This window comes from Ranitomeya imitator, chromosome 7, assembly GCF_032444005.1.
Source record: "Ranitomeya imitator isolate aRanImi1 chromosome 7, aRanImi1.pri, whole genome shotgun sequence".
Taxonomy (NCBI): domain Eukaryota; kingdom Metazoa; phylum Chordata; class Amphibia; order Anura; family Dendrobatidae; genus Ranitomeya; species Ranitomeya imitator.
The window spans coordinates 217,974,096-217,992,058 of record NC_091288.1 but is presented as its reverse complement, the minus strand read 5'-3'; the positions used below and the strand labels follow the sequence as shown (position 1 = coordinate 217,992,058).

Here is a 17,963-nt window from a genome sequence, read left to right as displayed (position 1 = left end):
CCGCCGGCGCTCACGGGGGGCTCCGCGGGGTCTCGCCACCTCTATTTTTCGGCTGCTCCCATAATAAGGAATCCGACCCTAAAACCGCGCGTGGAAAAGGTGGCGTAACCAGAAGCAGTAACCGTCTGATTGCACCATGTGGTACAGCCTGCAGGGACAGAGGGCGCCCCACCCCGGACACATGACAGGTGGGGCGGAGGAGCGGCTGCCGCTGACTGGACGGCCTCTTCCTCCCTTATAGCTGTTTCCTCCTTCAGTCTGCTGTGCTGGGAGCACTGGGAAGGTAACTGGGAAATGTTGGGGGTCTCCCTGTCCCTATTTGGCCACCAGAGTGCGCAGATGGGGGCAGCAGAGGGGGGTGCGCAGAACTTCCTGGTAATGTAAAGAAGACGGGGGAGGGGGTCGTCCTGCAGGAGAGGGGGCTGCAGCGCAGATAGGGGGCTGCGTCGGTGCAGCAGTCCGTCCGCCCGCCCGTCCGGGGGGGATGTCAGGATTTTACTTTCACTCCCCAGTCGCGTAGATGAAGGCGGCGAATACGGAGCGTTTATTGTATGTTAGTGGACGATGGCGATGATGTCATAGTCTAAGCCCCGGTGAGAGTGACGGGAATGATGAGGGTCACGTGATGGGGGCTTCTGCCCCCCAATATCCAGAATACGGGCGAGTTATAATATCCGGTTTATTACGGTGCCGCACTCGCTAATCATGGCGTCTTCTCTCCCCCCCAGTCGTGTCCGGCCTGAGAATGACCGAAGAGTCCATCATCCGCATCCCACCGTATTACTACATCCATGTACTGGACCAGAACAGCAACATCTCCCGCGTGGAGACAGGACCCAAAACCTACATCCGGCAGGACAATGAGAGGTGAGACCCTCGCGGGCTGGGGGGTATACACTTAAAGGGGTCTCTCCAGTCTCAGCTTGTCACTGATGCGGGGGTCCCTCCTGGGCCACGTAATGAAGACACGTTCGTGTGTATCCCATCATGCCTTCCTCCATTGCGCTGACCCGCGTGTGCTGTGTGTCCTGTCCTTCAGGGTTCTCTTCCGCCCGGTCCCCATGGTGATGGTGCCGCCGCGGCACTACTGTGTGATCCAGAACCCGGTGCTGCGGGACGCCGGGAGCAGCGTTCAGTTCGATGACGTAGGACAGGCCAAGCTGCGACATGGAGACCGCGAGATCCGGCTGGCCCAGGATCCGTTCCCGCTGTACCCGGGGGAGCACCAGCAGCTGGTGGGTCCATTCATATATATCTACTGCCGATCAGAAGTGAGCCCGCCCCCCTGACTCTTCCTGTTTGCAAAGAGTCAGGAGGCAGGAAGGTCACGTGACTCATTAATTTGTGAGGCCACCAATTAGAATACGCAGAGTTAAACCATGAACTCTTTCCTCCTGGGCTCAGGGCATCACCCCGCTGACCGTGGTCCTCGCCAACACCGCCCTTCACCTGAAGGCTCTGCTGGATTTCGAGGACGTCAGTGAGAAGTTTGTGGCGGGTGACGAGTGGCTCTTCGAGGGTCCAGGTAGGATCTGCTGTAGATGGTCAGTGACTGTGAGCCTCTAATATGGGGGCACTGAGCTGTGACGCGTCGCCCCATGTAGGCACCTACATCCCCCGGAAGGAGGTGGAAGTGGTACAGACCATCCAAGCAACAGTGATCCGGCACAATCAGGCCATCCGCCTGCGGGCGCGCAAAGAGTGCCAGGACCGCGAGGACCGCGCCAGAGTCACTGGTGAGTCCACACATGGCGGGTCAGCCTGCGGATAACGGGTCGGGGGTCTGTCTGCGGATAACGGGTCGGGGGTCTGTCTGCGGATAACGGGTCGGGGGTCTGTCTGCGGATAACGGGTCGGGGGGCTGGTCTACAGATAATGGGTCAGCCTGCGGATAACGGGTCGGGGGTCTGTCTGCGGATAACGGGTCGGGGGTCTGTCTGCGGATAACGGGTCGGGGGGCTGGTCTACAGATAATGGGTCGGCCTGCGGATAACGGGTCGGGGGTCTGTCTGCGGATAACGGGTCGGGGGTTGTTCTGCGGATAACGGGTCGGGGGGCTGGTCTACAGATAATGGGTCGGCCTGCGGATAATGGGTCGGGGGTCTGTCTGCAGATAACGGGTCGGGGGTTGGCCTGCGGATAACGAGTCAGGGGTCGGCCTGCGGATAATGGGTCGGGGGTCGGCCTGCAGATAATGGGTCGGGGGTCGGCCTGTGGATAATGGGTCGGGGGTCGGCCTGTGGATAATGGGTCGGGGGTCTGTCTGCGGATAATGGGTCGGGGGTCTGTCTGCGGATAATGGGTCGGAGGTCGATCTGCGGATAATGGGGTCGGCCTGCGGATAATGGGTCAGGGGTCTGTCTGCGGATAATGGGTCGGGGGTCGATCTGCGGATAATGGGGTCGGCCTGTGGATAATGGGTCAGGGGTCTGTCTGCGGATAATGGGTCGGGGGTCGATCTGCGGATAATGGGTCGGGGGTCTGTCTGCGGATAATGGGTCGGGGGTCTGTCTGCGGATAATGGGTCGGGGGTCTGTTTGCGGATAATGGGTCGGGGGTCTGTCTGCGGATAATGGGTCGATCTGCGGATAATGGGGTCGGCCTGCGGATAATGGGTCAGGGGTCTGTCTGCGTACATCATGTTACTGGTCTCGCCCTTCTCTTTGTAGGGGAGGAATGGCTGGTGAAGAAGGTCGGCGCGTATCTTCCCGGTGTATATGAAGAGGTCGTGGATGTTGTAGACGCTTTTGTCCTGACAGACAAGGTAAGATAGGACATCACCATTACCGGCCCATGTCACGCTGTTCTGTCTGCGCACAATCTCAACAGTCATGGAGTCTAGGCGTCTGATTAGTCACTGGTTCTGGTACAGCACTTTCCACAATGGTGTTGCTTTCTCCATCCTCGCCATATCCCTGAGTGGAGTCTGGCATTGGCTCCTGTAATTCCCGGGCCCCATAGCTGTGACTTTTATGGGCTGTTTAGTAAGTGTAAAGGTCTGTATGTCGCTGTGACCGCTTTACACCCGGGTCGGGGGTGCCAGGCCTCGCCCTTCCACCTACACAGTAGAAATGTGACCTCGGCTACAATAAGGGAACACCTGCTGCGGCGGTGAGAGGGCGGCTTTCCACAATCCACCTGACATTGTGCACTCCCTGTTTGCAGAGTTTCCTTCTTTAGGGGAAAGCTTAAAGTGGCAGAACTGCTGAGGAGCAATGATTCTTTTCTTCTAGAAAGCTCTGCACATCCGAGCCACCAAGACATTCAACGATGAGAAGCGGAACCTGCGGCGAACTGGAGAGGAATGGCTGGTCACCATGGAGGACACGGAGGCCTACATCCCCAACGTGTACGAGGAGGTGGTGGGAGTTGTGGACATCACCACCCTCAACAGCCGGCAGTATTGTGTCATCCTGGACCCGGTGGGGAGAGACGGCAAACCGCAACTCGGACAGAAGAAAGTCGTGAAGGTAACGAGGAAATGGTTAATATTTCCAGAATGATGACGGAAAACCCAGCGCATCCGACATATCTGATGATCGGCCCAAGTTGTGTACAATATTGCCTAGCTTCATCTGTTCCTCTGCCGCGTAGCCCAGCCGCACCTCTGCATAGCCTAGCTGTGTTTCTGTTTTCCTGTACAGGGGGAGAAGTCCTTCTTCTTGCAGCCTGGAGAAAACCTGGAGTCGGGAATCCAAGATGTCTATATCCTATCAGAGGACGAGGGTCTGGTCCTGAGAGCTCTGCAGGTCCTGGAGGAGAAGGACGAGGTGGGTATGACCCATGGAGGCGACCTCGGCTCCTCATCTTCCTCTCCACCATTACTTGACTGCTTGTCTCTGGTTTCAGGATGGAAACGATGTTGAGCGAAAACCTGGAGATCGATGGATGATCAGGGGTCCCCTGGAGTATGTCCCCCCAGTAGAGGTGGAGGTGGTGGTGCGGAGACAGTCCATCCCCCTGGATGAGAATGAAGGGATTTATGTGCGAGACATCAAAACAGGGAAGGTCAGTATGATTACCACCACCATCATCCCATCAGCTGCACATGGAGATTTGGCCTCGCAGGCGGGGACACGTGGGTGGCTGCACTCCATCTGTATCCTCATCAGTCATCGCTGTGGTCAGGAATAGATCATGGACCCCGCTATGTGAAATCCTAGACGAGCCGCACCCTGAATCTTGACCTCTGGCGCGGCCATCCTCTTCATCCCCAACATGTCGGTCACAGGTGTAACCCTTTCCTCACAACACGCCTGTGCCTTACACTATGCACTACAGAGGACTCCACCTGCGCTCTTGCCTCCACCAGGTGCGGGCGGTCGTCGGGCACACCTACGTGCTGACACATGACGAGGAGCAGTGGGAGAAGGAGCTTCCTCCTAATGTGGAGAGCCTCCTGGCCTCTGGTAAGGACCCTGTGGCAGACAGATCGAACCGCGGGGCCAGAACACAAGAGGCGCAACCCCGAGACAAGACCAAAGTGGTGACCTACCGAGTGCCGCATAATGCTGCCGTCCAAGTGTATGACTACCGGGAGAAGAAGGCCAGGTGAGCCGTCTGCAATTTCTCCGCCTCCCCGCCATGATGACCATTTTATGACCTAAAGGGAAACCCTGCTTTCCTTCTCGACTTACCCCCTTAATCCGGACATCCCACGTATTGAGTTTTCGCCACGACATTGTAACCAAGAGCTCATGTTTGCTCACTGCCTGTGACATGCTGTGTGTAGCCTCATTCCTGTCCTAGGTCTTGCATCTCACACCTCTCCTGGGCATTGCATCTGTGGCCTTGCCTCTTCCATGCCTTGCCCCTCTTATCTCGCATCTCCTGGGCCTTGCATCTCATGCCTTTCCTGGGCCTTGCCTCTCCTGGGCCTCACCTCTTCCGGGCCTTGCCCCTCTTATCTTGCATCTCCTGGGCCTTGCATCTCCTGGGCCTTGCCTCTCCTGGGCCTTGCCTTGCCTCTCCGTGGCCTTGCCTCTCACTCCTCTTATGGGCTTGCCTTTTCCTTGGCCTTGCATCTTGCACCTCTACCAGGCCTTGCCTCCCACTCCTCTCCTGGGTTTGCCATTCCGGGGCCTTGCACCTCGTGTCTCTCCTGAGCCTTGCCTCTTCTGAACCTCACCTCACCTTTCACGCATTTTCTGAACCTCACCTTTCCCGCCTCTCCTGGGCCTTGCCTCCCTCTCCTCTCCTGTGCTTACCTCTCCTGGCCCTTTCCTCTCACTCCTCTCTCGGGCCTTGCTTCTTTCGCCTCTCCCGTGCTTTGCCTCTCACGCCTCTCACTCCTCTCCCGTGCCTTGCTTCTTTCGCCTCTCTCTCGTGCTTTGCCTCTCACTTCTCTCTCGGGCCTTGCTTCTTTCGCCTCTCCCGGGCTTTGCCTCTCACTCCTCTCTCGGGCCTTGCTTCTTTCGCCTCTCCCGGGCTTTGCCTCTCACTCCTCTCTCGGGCCTTGCTTCTTTCGCCTCTCCCGGGCTTTGCCTCTCACTCCTCTCCCGGGCCTTGCTGCTTTCGCCTCTCCCGTGCTTTGCCTCTCACTCCTCTCTCGGGCCTTGCTTCTTTCGCCTCTCCCGTGCTTTGCCTCTCTCTCCTCTCTCGGGCCTTGCTTCTTTCACCTCTCACTCTGCTTTGCCTCTCACTCCTCTCCCGTGCTTTGCCTCTCACTCCTCTCTCGGGCCTTGCTTCTTTCGCCTCTCCTGTGCTTTGCCTCTCACTCCTCTCTCGGGCCTTGCTTCTTTCGTCTCTCCTGGGCCTTGCTTCTTTCGCCTCTCCCGTGCTTTGCCTCTCACTCCTCTCTCAGGCCTTGCTTCTTTCATCTCTCCCGTGCTTTGCCTCTCCCTCCTCTCCTGGGCCTTGCTTCTTTCGCCTCTCCCGTGCTTTGCCTCTCACTCCTCTCTCGGGCCTTGCTTCTTTCGCCTCTCACTCTGCTTTGCCTCTCACTCCTCTCCTGGGCCTTGCTTCTTTCGCCTCTCCCGTGCTTTGCCTCTCACTCCTCTCTCAGGCCTTGCTGCTTTCGCCTCTCCCGTGCTTTGCCTCTCACTCCTCTCTCGGGCCTTGCTTCTTTCGCCTCTCCCGTGCTTTGCCTCTCACTCCTCTCTCGGGCCTTGCTTCTTTCGCCTCTCCCGTGCTTTGCCTCTCACTCCTCTCTCAGGCCTTGCTTCTTTCGTCTCTCTCGTGCTTTGCCTCTCACTCCTCTCTCGGGCCTTGCTTCTTTCGCTTCTCCCGTGCTTTGCCTCTCACTCCTCTCCTGGGCCTTGCTGCTTTCGCTTCTCCCGTGCTTTGCCTCTCACTCCTCTCTCAGGCCTTGCTTCTTTCGCCTCTCCCGTGCTTTGCCTCTCACTCCTCTCTCAGGCCTTGCTGCTTTCGCCTCTCCCGTGCTTTGCCTCTCCCTCCTCTCCTGGGCCTTGCTTCTTTCGCCTCTCCCGTGCTTTGCCTCTCACTCCTCTCTCAGGCCTTGCTTCTTTCGCCTCTCCCGTGCTTTGCCTCTCACTCCTCTCTCGGGCCTTGCTTCTTTCGTCTCTCCCGTGCTTTGCCTCTCCCTCCTCTCCTGGGCCTTGCTTCTTTCGCCTCTCCCGTGCTTTGCCTCTCACTCCTCTCTCGGGCCTTGCTTCTTTCGCCTCTCCCGTGCTTTGCCTCTCACTCCTCTCCTGGGCCTTGCTGCTTTCGCTTCTCCCGTGCTTTGCCTCTCACTCCTCTCTCAGGCCTTGCTTCTTTCGCCTCTCCCGTGCTTTGCCTCTCACTCCTCTCTCGGGCCTTGCTGCTTTCGCCTCTCCCGTGCTTTGCCTCTCACTCCTCTCTCGGGCCTTGCTTCTTTCGCCTCTCCCGTGCTTTGCCTCTCACTCCTCTCTCGGGCCTTGCTTCTTTCGTCTCTCCCGTGCTTTGCCTCTCCCTCCTCTCCTGGGCCTTGCTTCTTTCGCCTCTCCCGTGCTTTGCCTCTCACTCCTCTCTCGGGCCTTGCTTCTTTCGCCTCTCCCGTGCTTTGCCTCTCACTCCTCTCTCGGGCCTTGCTTCTTTCGTCTCTCCCGTGCTTTGCCTCTCCCTCCTCTCCTGGGCCTTGCTTCTTTCGCCTCTCCCGTGCTTTGCCTCTCACTCCTCTCTCAGGCCTTGCTTCTTTCGCCTCTCACTCTGCTTTGCCTCTCACTCCTCTCTCAGGCCTTGCTTCCTTTGCCTCTCCCGTGCTTTGCCTCTCACTCCTCTCTCAGGCCTTGCTTCTTTCGCCTCTCACTCTGCTTTGCCTCTCACTCCTCTCCTGGGCCTTGCTTCTTTCGCTTCTCCCGTGCTTTGCCTCTCACTCCTCTCCTGGGCCTTGCTTCTTTCGCCTCTCTCGTGCTTTGCCTCTCACTCCTCTCCTGGGCCTTGCTTCTTTCGCCTCTCCCGTGCTTTGCCTCTCACTCCTCTCTCAGGCCTTGCTTCTTTCGCCTCTCACTCTGCTTTGCCTCTCACTCCTCTCTCAGGCCTTGCTTCTTTCGCCTCTCCCGTGCTTTGCCTCTCACTCCTTTCCCGTGCCTTGCTTCTTTCGCCTCTCACTCTGCTTTGCCTCTCCCTCCTCTCCTGGGCCTTGTATGCTTCCACACTGTCCTGCTGAAGGCATCATATTATCTACTCTGTTCTAATGAGGATGATGGGAGTGATCTTGTATTCTTGCCGGGGTTTGTATGTAACCGCCTCCTTCGGTCTTGCAGGGTTGTGTTTGGCCCTGAGCTGGTGATCCTGGGCCCCGATGAGCAGTTCACAGTCCTCAGTCTCTCAGGAGGAACCCCGAAACGCTCCAATGTCATTAAGGCCATCTGCCTCCTCCTGGGGCCGGACTTCTGCACCGACCTCATCAATATTGAGACGGCGGATCACGCGCGGCTCCAGATCCAGCTGTCCTACAACTGGTGAGTCTGAGGTCAGAGGTCGCTGGGGTCGGGGTGTGCGGAGTTGTTATTTATGCATTTCCCCCTTTTTTATTCTCCCACACTTTACTTGGTAATAGGAGCCTTTTAGTCAGCGTCAATTTCCCAGCGTTTTGTTTGCATTTACTCATCTGTGAAATATTTCGGGAATTTCTTGTTCCTCGTTTTTTGATTGTCGGTAAGGAAACGTTTGTAAATGAGTCATGAGATGGAGCAAACTCTTAAAGGAACCTGTCAGCAGGAAGGGTCTCTCCCCTAATAACCCTGAATTAGAGGACACAACTGCACTAGACACGGAGATTGATTAGGACTTGCCCCTCCCCTGTGATGTCTGACATCCAATCAGCATAGCTGAGATGGGTCACGTGCCCGCAGACTAGTCTTTAAAGAGTCAGGTGGGAGGAGCTAGCTCCCTGCGGCGATCACTAGGTGCAGAAAGCGCTGATGTCGGTGTTCTCCGGCTCTCGCAGGCATTTTGAGATAAAGGATAAGACTGAACCGCTGGAGGCGTCATCCATTTTCAGCGTCCCGGACTTCGTGGGTGACGCCTGTAAAGCCATCGCCTCCCGGATCAGAGGAGCCGTGGCCTCGGTGCAGTTTGACGACTTCCACAAGGTGAGACATGAGGGGCCACGAGTACCATCTCTAGGGGCCCCAATGATTTTGTACCGCCATGATGGCCGACCCCGTTCTTCTCCTCTTGCACCCAGAACTCCAACCGCATCATCTGCTCGGCCGTCTTTGGGTTCGACGACTCGGTGAAGATCCGAAGCTCCTTCAAGTTCCCGCAGAACAACCTGGTGATCACCAGCGTGGACATCCAATCGGTGGAGCCCGTGGACCAGCGCACCCGGGACGCCCTGCAGAAGAGCGTGCAGCTCGCCATCGAGATCACCACCAATTCCCAGGAGGCGACGGCCAGGTGACGCTCCGCTGCCTCCAATGCCTTGCTCTCTTTCCATTCCTCTCTTGTTTCCAAGATCTCTGCTTGCTGTCAGTGACTTGGAACATTCTTCCATGCGTCCGGAGGCTGAACATCTGAGCAGACCTCTTACATCTCACAGCTGAGGGTTTGTTACAGTCATGTCAGTATAAACAATGTTTTCTTCCATCCTCATGTGTCGTCACGTTACTGTTCATGGGGGGGATTGTCCAGACTGGATCCAATTGTAACAAAGCCTCAGCTGTGAGAAGTATGAGGGATTTTTTTTTTACAAGGTTTATATGTACTTACAGCAAGCAGAGATCCTAAAATCAATTGAGAAATTGCCCCTCATTAATGATTGCAGGAAAACGAGAACACCCAGTAAAGGGTTAACACAGAGCGTTGCCTGTGCTGGGATATTCCTGTGCCTGCAGTGCCGCCTGGTGGTGTTAGTGGGTACTGCAGCCAGTAGATATTTGGGATATTAACCCCTTTTTTGCTGTCACCCTGCAGACACGAGGCTGAAAGATTGGAGCAAGAGGCGAAGGGCCGGCTGGAGAGGCAGCGAATCACAGACCAGGCGGAGGCCGAGAGAGCGCGCAAGGAGCTGCTGGAGCTGGAGGCCCTGAGGTACGAGGGGAGGGAGGCCCTGTGTATAGGGGTCTGGGATGAGCCCCCTAATGGTGTCTGTGGTCGGGGTACCCCACTAACCCCGCCTCCTCCATTATCAGTACCGTCGTAGAGAGCACCGGAGCCGCAAAAGCCGAAGCGCAGTCCAAAGCGGAGGCCGCAAAGATCGAGGGCGAGGGAGCGGTGCTGCAAGCCAAGCTACGAGCAGAGGCCCTGGCCATAGAGACGGTGAGCGGACCGAGCGGTGCCAAGTCGGGCGGTGCCAGGCTGGGTGTTGGCGCATGGGGCGGTGCCAGGCTGTGGGTGGCGGGACAGGGCAGATATGGTGGTGGTGGGTGGTGCCAGGCTCAGTGGTGGCAGGCGAGGCCAGGTAGGGAGGTGCTGGGCGGGGTGATGCCAGTCTGGGTGGTGCCAGGTATGGCGATCGAGCGAGACGGTGGTGGCGGGCTGTGCTGGCTGGGTGGTGCCAGGTAGGGCGGTGATAGGTAGGTGTCACGGTTCACGGGGAGGATACCTTTATCATCCCCGCCGCTCACACCAATTTGTCATGAATCAGGGTTGTTTGGTTGCCCCTGGTTCCTTTCTGAAGGGGATTTATCTATATCCCAGTTCCGGTTTGGAACTTGCAGCTCTCTGGCGCCCCTTTACCCTCAGGTCAGACAGGGTGCTGCACTTAGGATAATTAGTCGCCAGAAGGGCTGCCTGCTATGTTCTGGCTAATGAGCACACTGCAGCAAGGGCAATATACCTATTCCCACTCAGCCGGGAACAATGATTATCAACGCCGCCGTCGCTAAAAACCTCCCAAACGCACAGGCCAAATCTGCTGCCACCAGCTCCGATTTCTTAATTATTAACAGGTCCAGAGCCAACCCAAATTAGTAGCGTAATTCACTTCAGAGGACGTGACAGTACGTTATAGAGCAAGGAGAGACAAAGCTAGTAATTTTATATAATTTACTCCAAAAAAAGGCAGGCAGTGTTTACAGAAGTATAAAAAATATTATAAAGAAAAGTATCATATGTACAGTACAATTACAAATAAAATGGGATTAAAGATGGAAAAACACTTACATTTCGTTCATATCATTTCATCTCATGGCTGACTATGTGCTGTGGAGGAGAGGCACACATCTAGATGCATATCACACATCTGTCTCACAGCTAGACCCAGGAAAAAGACTAGTGAAGACTGATGTCTCACTTATCCCCCAGCCTAAAACCAAGGCACTTCCCCTGTGGTGACCTCACTCAGAGGCTGAATCCGCCCTTTTCTTAGAGTTATGACAAGCCATTTCTGTACATAATTCGCTGTATGAACCTCGTATAAGAACGACACAATGATCAGGATGTTCTCCATGTCAGGGGGGTTCTTTTAAGTATAAACACGGATACATGACCCGCTTACAGAGAAATCCGCTCCTTGCAACTGGCTGGGTTTTGCTCCTATCAATTTCAGTGAGTTATAGATCTCTCGATGGACATCCGGAATATATTATCCTTATATCTCTAGCCCGGATCGGTGCCAGTATACATAACTTTAAAAGAACAATAGAGGTCCATGCATTTTCTGTACCAGTGTGTACCTGAGCGCCCTCTTTCTGCCATGTCCAGGATGCGGAGCTGCAGCGGTTGCGCCAGGCTCGCAGTGAGGAGCTGAAGTATCTGCAGGAGAAGAACAAGCTGGAGGTGGAGAAGGAGCAAGAGCTGTCCGACATCGCCATCAAGAAGTTCCGGGGAATGACCGAGGCGATCGGTGCGGGAACCCTGCGGGACATCGCGCTGGCCGGGCCGGAGCTGCAGGTGGGTGCCCCCGTCCTCGCCCCGCACTGCAGCCACAACTTCATATTGTGCAGTCTGACTGTTTTAACCCTTTGTTCTCCCAGGTGAAACTGCTACAGGGTCTGGGCATCCAGTCGACACTGATCACAGATGGCTCCACTCCCATCAACCTCTTCAGCACCGCAACCGGACTCCTGGGGCTTCCCGGCATCGTACCCCAAAAGAAAGATGGCGAGAAATGAAACACCCCCCCCCAACCCAGTCATGTGACCAACCCTGGTCTCTGCCCCCTCCCGCCTATCCCATCCCTGTACATGCTATGTGTCCTGTTGGCCTGGGCTCTCCAGCACTGTTATGTACTGTACTGGTACTCTGCGGTAGTTGCTCTCCAGCACTGTTATGTACTGTGCTGCTCCTCTGCGGTAGTTGCTCTCCAGCACTGTTATGTACTGTGCTACTCCTCTGCGGTAATTGCTCTCCAGCACTATTATGTACTGTACTGCATCTCCGCGGTAGTTGCTCTCCAGCACTGTTATGTACTGTGCTGTGTCCTTACTCCACTCCATCCCTCCTTGCACTGTTGCAATCACTGTTGAGATCCTGCACGATATTCTCAGGTTCTGACTTGTGCCTTAAGCCCAGTGTGGGGCAGAAATCACTAATAAACCTAGAAACACAAGTTTATCAGTATAGCGTCCTGTGTGGTGGTGGGGCTTTCTGTGTGCGGGGGCGATGTCCTGCGTGGTGGTGGGACGTCCTGTGTGATGGCGGGGTTTACTGTGTGCGGGAGTGGGGCTTCCTATGTTTGAGGGTGGGGCGTCCTGTGTCTGTGGGTTCCTATGTATGAGGGCAGGGTATGTTGTTTGAGGGGTGTCGTGTATGAGGGTGGGGGCGTCCTGTATGCAGGGGCGTCCTGTGTACCGTGGTGGGGTGTCCTGTGTGTGGTGTGTCCTGTATATGATGGGGGGTGGTTCCTGTGTTTGAGGGTGGGGAGTCCTATGTGTGGGGAGTCCTGTATACGATGGTGGGGCGTCCTGTGTGGGGGATGGTTCCTGTGTATGAGGGTAGGGTGTCATGTGTATGAGAGTGGGGTGTCCTGTGTGGGGGATGGTTCCTGTGTGTGTGGGGCATCCTGTGTTTGAGGGTGAGTGTCCTGTGTATGATGGTGGGGCGTCCTGTGTGGGGGATGGTTCCTGTGTATGAGGGTGGGGTGTCCTGTGTGTGGGGGGCTGGTTCCTGTGTGGGGGATGGTTCCTGTGTATGAGGGTGAGTGTCCTGTGTATGATGGTGGGGCGTCCTGTGTGGGGGATGGTTCCTGTGTATGAGGGTGGGGTGTCCTGTGTGTGGGGGGCTGGTTCCTGTGTGGGGGATGGTTCCTGTGTATGAGGGTGGGGTGTCCTGTGTGTGTGTGGGGGGGTGGTTCCTGTGTGAGGGATGGTTCCTGTGTATGAGGGTGGGGTGTCCTGTGTGTGGGGGGCTGGTTCCTGTGTGGGGGATGGTTCCTGTGTATGAGGGTGGGGTGTCCTGTGTGTGTGGGGGGGTGGTTCCTGTGTGAGGGATGGTTCCTGTGTATGAGGGTGGGGTGTCCTGTGTGGGGGTGGTTCCTGTGGGGGAGGGGGTGGTTCCTGTGTATGAGGGTAGGGCGTCCTGTGTGGGGGGTGGTTCCCGTGTATGAGGGGGTGGTTCCTGTGTATGAGGGTGGGGAGTCCTGTATACGATGGAGGGGCGTCCTGTGCATGAGGGTGGGGCGTCTTGTGTGGGGGGTGTTTCCTGTATTTGAGGGTGGGGCGTCCTGTGTGGGGGATGGTTCCTGTGTGTGAGGGTGGGGAGTCCTGTATACGATGGAGGGGCGTCCTGTGCATGAGGGTGGGGCGTCTTGTGTGGGGGGTGTTTCCTGTATTTGAGGGTAGGGCGTCCTGTGTGGGAGATGGTTCCTGTGTATGAGGGTGGGGCGTCCTGTGTGGGGGTGGTTCCTGTGTATGAGGGTGGGGCGTCCTGTGTGTGGGAGGGGTTCCTGTGTATGATGAGGGGTGGTTCCTGTATATGAGGGTGGGGCGTCCTGTGTATGAGGGCGGGGCGTCCTGTGTATGAGGGTGGGTGTCCTGTGTGGGGGTGGTTCCTGTGTGAGAGGGTGGGGCGTCCTGTGTGGGGGATGGTTCCTGTGTATGAGGGTGGGGCGTCCTGTGTGGGGGATGGTTCCTGTGTATGAGGGTGGGGCGTCCTGTGTGGGGGATGCTTCCTTTGTATGAGGGTGGGGCGTCCTGTGTGGGAGATGGTTCCTGTGTATGAGGGTGGGGCGTCCTGTGTAGGGAATGGCTCCTGTGTATGAGGGTGGGGCATCCTGTGTATGAGGGTGGGGGTTTCTGTGTACGAGGGTGGGGCATCCTCTGTGGGGGATGGTTCCTGTGTGGTTTCTGTGTATGAGGGTGGGGTGTCCTGTGTATGAGGGTGAGGTGTCCTGTGTGGGGGGTGGTTCCTGTGTATGAGGGTGGGGCGTCCTGTGTGTGGGGGGGGTTCCTGTGTATGATGGGGGCTGTTTCCTGTGTATGAGGGTGGGGCATCCTGTGTGGGGGCTGTTTCCTGTGTATGAGGGTTGGGCGTCCTGTGTGGGGGCTGTTTCCTGTGTATGAGGGTGGGGCGTCCTGTGTGGGGGATGGTTCCTGTGTATGAGGGTGGGGCGTCCTGTGTGGGGGCTGTTTCCTGTGTGTGAGGGTGGGGCATCCTGTGTATTGGGGTGGTTCCTGTGTATGAGGGTGGGGCGTCCTGTGTGGGGTGGTTCCTGTGTGGGGGGTGGTTCCTTTGTATGATGGTGGGTGGTTCCTGTATATGAGGGTGTCCAGTGTATGAGGGTGGGGCGTCCTGTGTGGGGGTGGTTCCTGTGTATGAGGGTGGGGTGTCCTGTGTGGGGGTTCCTGTGTATGAGGTGGAGCGTCCTGTGGGGGGGTTCCTGTGTATGAGGGTGGGGCGTCCTGTGTCAGGGGATGGTTCCTGTGTGGGGGTGGTTCCTGTGTATGAGGGTGGGGCGTCCTGTGTCGGGGTGGTTCCTGTGTATGAGGGTGGGGCTTCCTGTGTGGGGGTGGTTCCTGTGTATGAGGGTGGGGCGTCCTGTGTCGGGGTGGTTCCTGTGTATGAGGGTGGGGCTTCCTGTGTGGGGGTGGTTCCTGTGTATGAGGGTGGGGCGTCCTGTGTCGGGGTGGTTCCTGTGTATGAGGGTGGGGCGTCCTGTGTGGGGGGTGGTTCCTGTGTATGAGGGTGGGGCGTCCTGTGTGTGGGGGGGTTCCTGTGTATGATGGGGGCTGTTTCCTGTGTATGAGGGTGGGGCGTCCTGTGTGGGGGCTGTTTCCTGTGTATGAGGGTTGGGCGTCCTGTGTGGGGGGTGATTCCTGTGTATGAGGGTGGGGCGTCCTGTGTGGGGGGTGATTCCTGTGTATGAGGGTGGGGCGTCCTGTGTGGGGGATGGTTCCTGTGTATGAGGGTGGGGCGTCCTGTGTGGGGGATGGTTCCTGTGTATGAGGGTGGGGCGTCCTGTGTGGGGGGTGTTTCCTGTGTGTGAGGGCGGGGCATCCTGTGTATTGGGGTGGTTCCTGTGTATGAGGGTGGGGGTTCCTGTGTATGAGGATGGGGGTTTCTGTGTACGAGGGTGGGGGATGGTTCCTGTGTATGAGGGTGGGGTGACCTGTGTATGAGGGTGGGGCGTCCTGTGTCAGGGGATGGTTCCTGTGTGGGGGTGGTTCCTGTGTATGAGGGTGGGGCTTCCTGTGTGGGGGTGGTTCCTGTGTATGAGGGTGGGGCGTCCTGTGTGGGGGTGGTTCCTGTGTATGAGGGTGGGGCGTCCTGTGTGGGGGTGGTTCCTGTGTATGAGGATGGGGCGTCCTGTGTGTGGGGGTGGTTCCTGTGTATGAGGGTGTCCTGTGTGTGGGGGTGGGGCATCCTGTGTGTGGTGTTGTTCCTGTGTGGGGAGATGGTTCCTGTGTATGAGGGTGGGGCGTCCTGTGTGGGGTGGTTCCTGTGTGGGGGGTGGTTCCTTTGTATGATGGTGGGTGGTTCCTGTATATGAGGGTGTCCAGTGTATGAGGGTGGGGCGTCCTGTGTGGGGGTGGTTCCTGTGTATGAGGGTGGGGTGTCCTGTGTGGGGGTTCCTGTGTATGAGGTGGAGCGTCCTGTGGGGGGGTTCCTGTGTATGAGGGTGGGGCGTCCTGTGTGGGGGTGGTTCCTGTGTATGAGGGTGGGGTGTACTGTGTGGGGGGGTTCCTGTATATGAGGTGGAGCGTCCTGTGGGGGGGGTTCCTGTGTGTGGGTGGTTCCTGTGTTGTGGGGGTGGTTCCTGTGTATGAGGGTGGGGCGTCCTGTGTGGGGGTGGTTCCTGTGTATGAGGGTGGGGCGTCCTGTGTGGGAGGTGGTTCCTGTGTATGAGGGTGGGGCGTCCTGTGTGTGGGGGTGGTTCCTGTGTATGAGGGTGTCCTGTGTGTGGGGGTGGGGCATCCTGTGTGTGGTGTTGTTCCTGTGTATGAGGGTGGGGCGTCCTGTGTGGGGTGGTTTCTGTGGATGATGGTGGGTGGTTCCTGTGTATGAGGGTGTCCAGTGTATGAGGGTGGGGCGTCCTGTGTGGGGGTGTGTCCTGTGTGGGGGTTCCTGTGTGGGGGTGGTTCCTGTATATGAGGTGGAGCGTCCTGTGGGGGGGTTCCTGTGTATGAGGGTGGGGCGTCCTATGTGGGGGTGGTTCCTGTGTTGTGGGGGTGGTTCCTGTGTATGAGGGTGGGGCGTCCTGTGTGGGGGTGGTTCCTGTGTTGTGGGGGTGGTTCCTGTGTATGAGGGTGGGGCGTCCTGTGTGTAAGTAATCGGTGGGCCCTTTCCATCCAATAGCTGGGAACCTGCCTGGACCTGATATACCTCACTGCTGCGGGTTCGTCACCTTGTACCAGACTGATACATTTTCTACACTGTAACAAACCCTCAGCTGTGGCAGGAGCGGTCGGGGTGAATGCTGCTGCTGCTACTTGTGTCTACAATCACTGACTGCAAACATCTTACAAATGTAGAAAATGTGTCCCCGAGTTACCGGGGGAAACACCAGTTGCCGGGGGAAACACCAGGACTGCGGCTCCGTCCACCGCTGCACTAGATGCTCAGTGATAAATTTGACACCTTTTTCTGGTGTAAATATTGTAATTCTGCCCCGCCCCTGGCCCCGCCCATTCCTCAGCGCTCCACAGTCTCCGCCTCCCAGTCAGTGATGATGTCACACATCGCTCTGTGATGTCACTGGTGGGTGGAGCAGAACAATCCGCACAGGAAGATGGAAGCGCGTGTCGCCCTCTGCTGGTGGCTGCTGTCGGGGCTCCTCACAGTGATTGCAGGTGACCCCCGTGCGCTTCGCCCCGATCCCCCCACGTATGAGAGGGTCACTGTGTCCTAATGGCCGCCGCTTCCTCTCACAGGCACGGAGCGTCCTCGTACAGCCTCACCCTCCACGGTGTCCCCGAGCGTCACCCCCGAGGCTTCTGGCCCCACCCCCGAGGCTTCTGGCCCCACCCCCCACTTTTTTGAGTACGCGGATGACGACCAAATCAAAACTGCTGAAATCTCCAGCGTCATCGGAGAAGTCTCCTCAGCGGAAACGAGAGGTAAACCCCCTGGAATATGAAGGGTTAACTCCCAGAGGCAACCAAAATGGCCGCCATTACCCCCCACCTCTGTGACCAGATGGGCGAGTGGTGCAGCTCCGCCCTCCTGTCCAGGGACGGCCCCCGAGGAGCCCTGGTGGCGGCCATATTGGTTTCCCAGGAACATAGGGCTCTGATCTAGAGCCTTCAGTGATGTTGGGGGTTGGGGTAGATCTCGGGGTACACGATTGGTGCAGCTGGGGATCATGTCAGCTCCTTGTCCTCTAGTGAAGGAGGCCCAGATCCTGCGGATCGTGCTGCTGGGCGCGGTGCTGGCCTTCATCATCCTCATCCTGTATCACATCTTCTGCCGCGTGTGAGTATCTCATCTCCTCCAGCCAGAAAGTGACATGACAGCTGCAAAGCAAACTCTCCACTCACACACAAAGCTGCAGCCGCAAAACTGGAACCGTATGTTATCACTGGGGGTGACCGCAGCTCTGGAGGTGACTGGAGGATAAGGCGCGTTGTAACAGCAGAATACTGACTGCAGCTGTGGAGGCGACTGGAGGATAAGACACGACGTAACAGCAGAATAGTGAGTGCAGCTCTGGAGGCGACTGGAGGATAAGACGCGTTGTAACAGCAGAATACTGACTGCAGCTCTGGAGGCGACTGGAGGATAAGACACGACGTAACAGCAGAATAGTGAGTGCAGCTCTGGAGGTTACTGGAGGATAAGACGCGTTGTAACAGCAGAATAGTGACCGAAGCTCTGGAGGCGACTGGAGGATAAGACACGACGTAACAGCAGAATAGTGAGTGCAGCTCTGGAGGTGACTGGAGGATAAGACACGAGGTAACAGCAGAATAGTGAGTGCAGCTCTGGAGGTGACTGGAGGATAAGACACGACGTAACAGCAGAATAGTGAGTGCAGCTCTGGAGGCGACTGGAGGATAAGACGCGTTGTAACAGCAGAATACTGACTGCAGCTCTGGAGGCGACTGGAGGATAAGACACGACGTAACAGCAGAATAGTGAGTGCAGCTCTGGAGGATGACTGGAGGATAAGACACGAGGTAACAGCAGAATAGTGAGTGCAGCTCTGGAGGCGACTGGAG

At 57.0% G+C, this 17,963-nt stretch overlaps 1 protein-coding gene across 2 annotated transcripts; it reads left to right on the top strand.

Annotated features, from left to right (window-relative positions):
* The first annotated feature begins 189 nt into the window (after positions 1 to 189).
* On the top strand, positions 190 to 11,917 carry MVP (major vault protein). Of its 2 annotated transcripts, none has more exons than XM_069734984.1 (17): positions 190 to 283; positions 729 to 867; positions 1,040 to 1,235; positions 1,405 to 1,525; positions 1,605 to 1,736; positions 2,670 to 2,764; positions 3,234 to 3,470; positions 3,645 to 3,770; positions 3,850 to 4,008; positions 4,313 to 4,551; positions 7,686 to 7,883; positions 8,372 to 8,516; positions 8,612 to 8,823; positions 9,340 to 9,456; positions 9,558 to 9,684; positions 11,071 to 11,259; positions 11,343 to 11,917. In XM_069734984.1, exons 2-17 carry the CDS (start codon positions 746 to 748, stop codon positions 11,478 to 11,480), a joined length of 2,553 nt encoding a protein of 850 aa, XP_069591085.1. In that variant the 5' UTR covers positions 190 to 283; positions 729 to 745; the 3' UTR covers positions 11,481 to 11,917. The 2 variants fall into 2 exon arrangements, with proteins under 2 accessions (XP_069591085.1, XP_069591086.1); XM_069734985.1 differs by having other exon boundaries at positions 275 to 593.
* Positions 11,918 to 17,963: the final 6,046 nt, after the last annotated feature.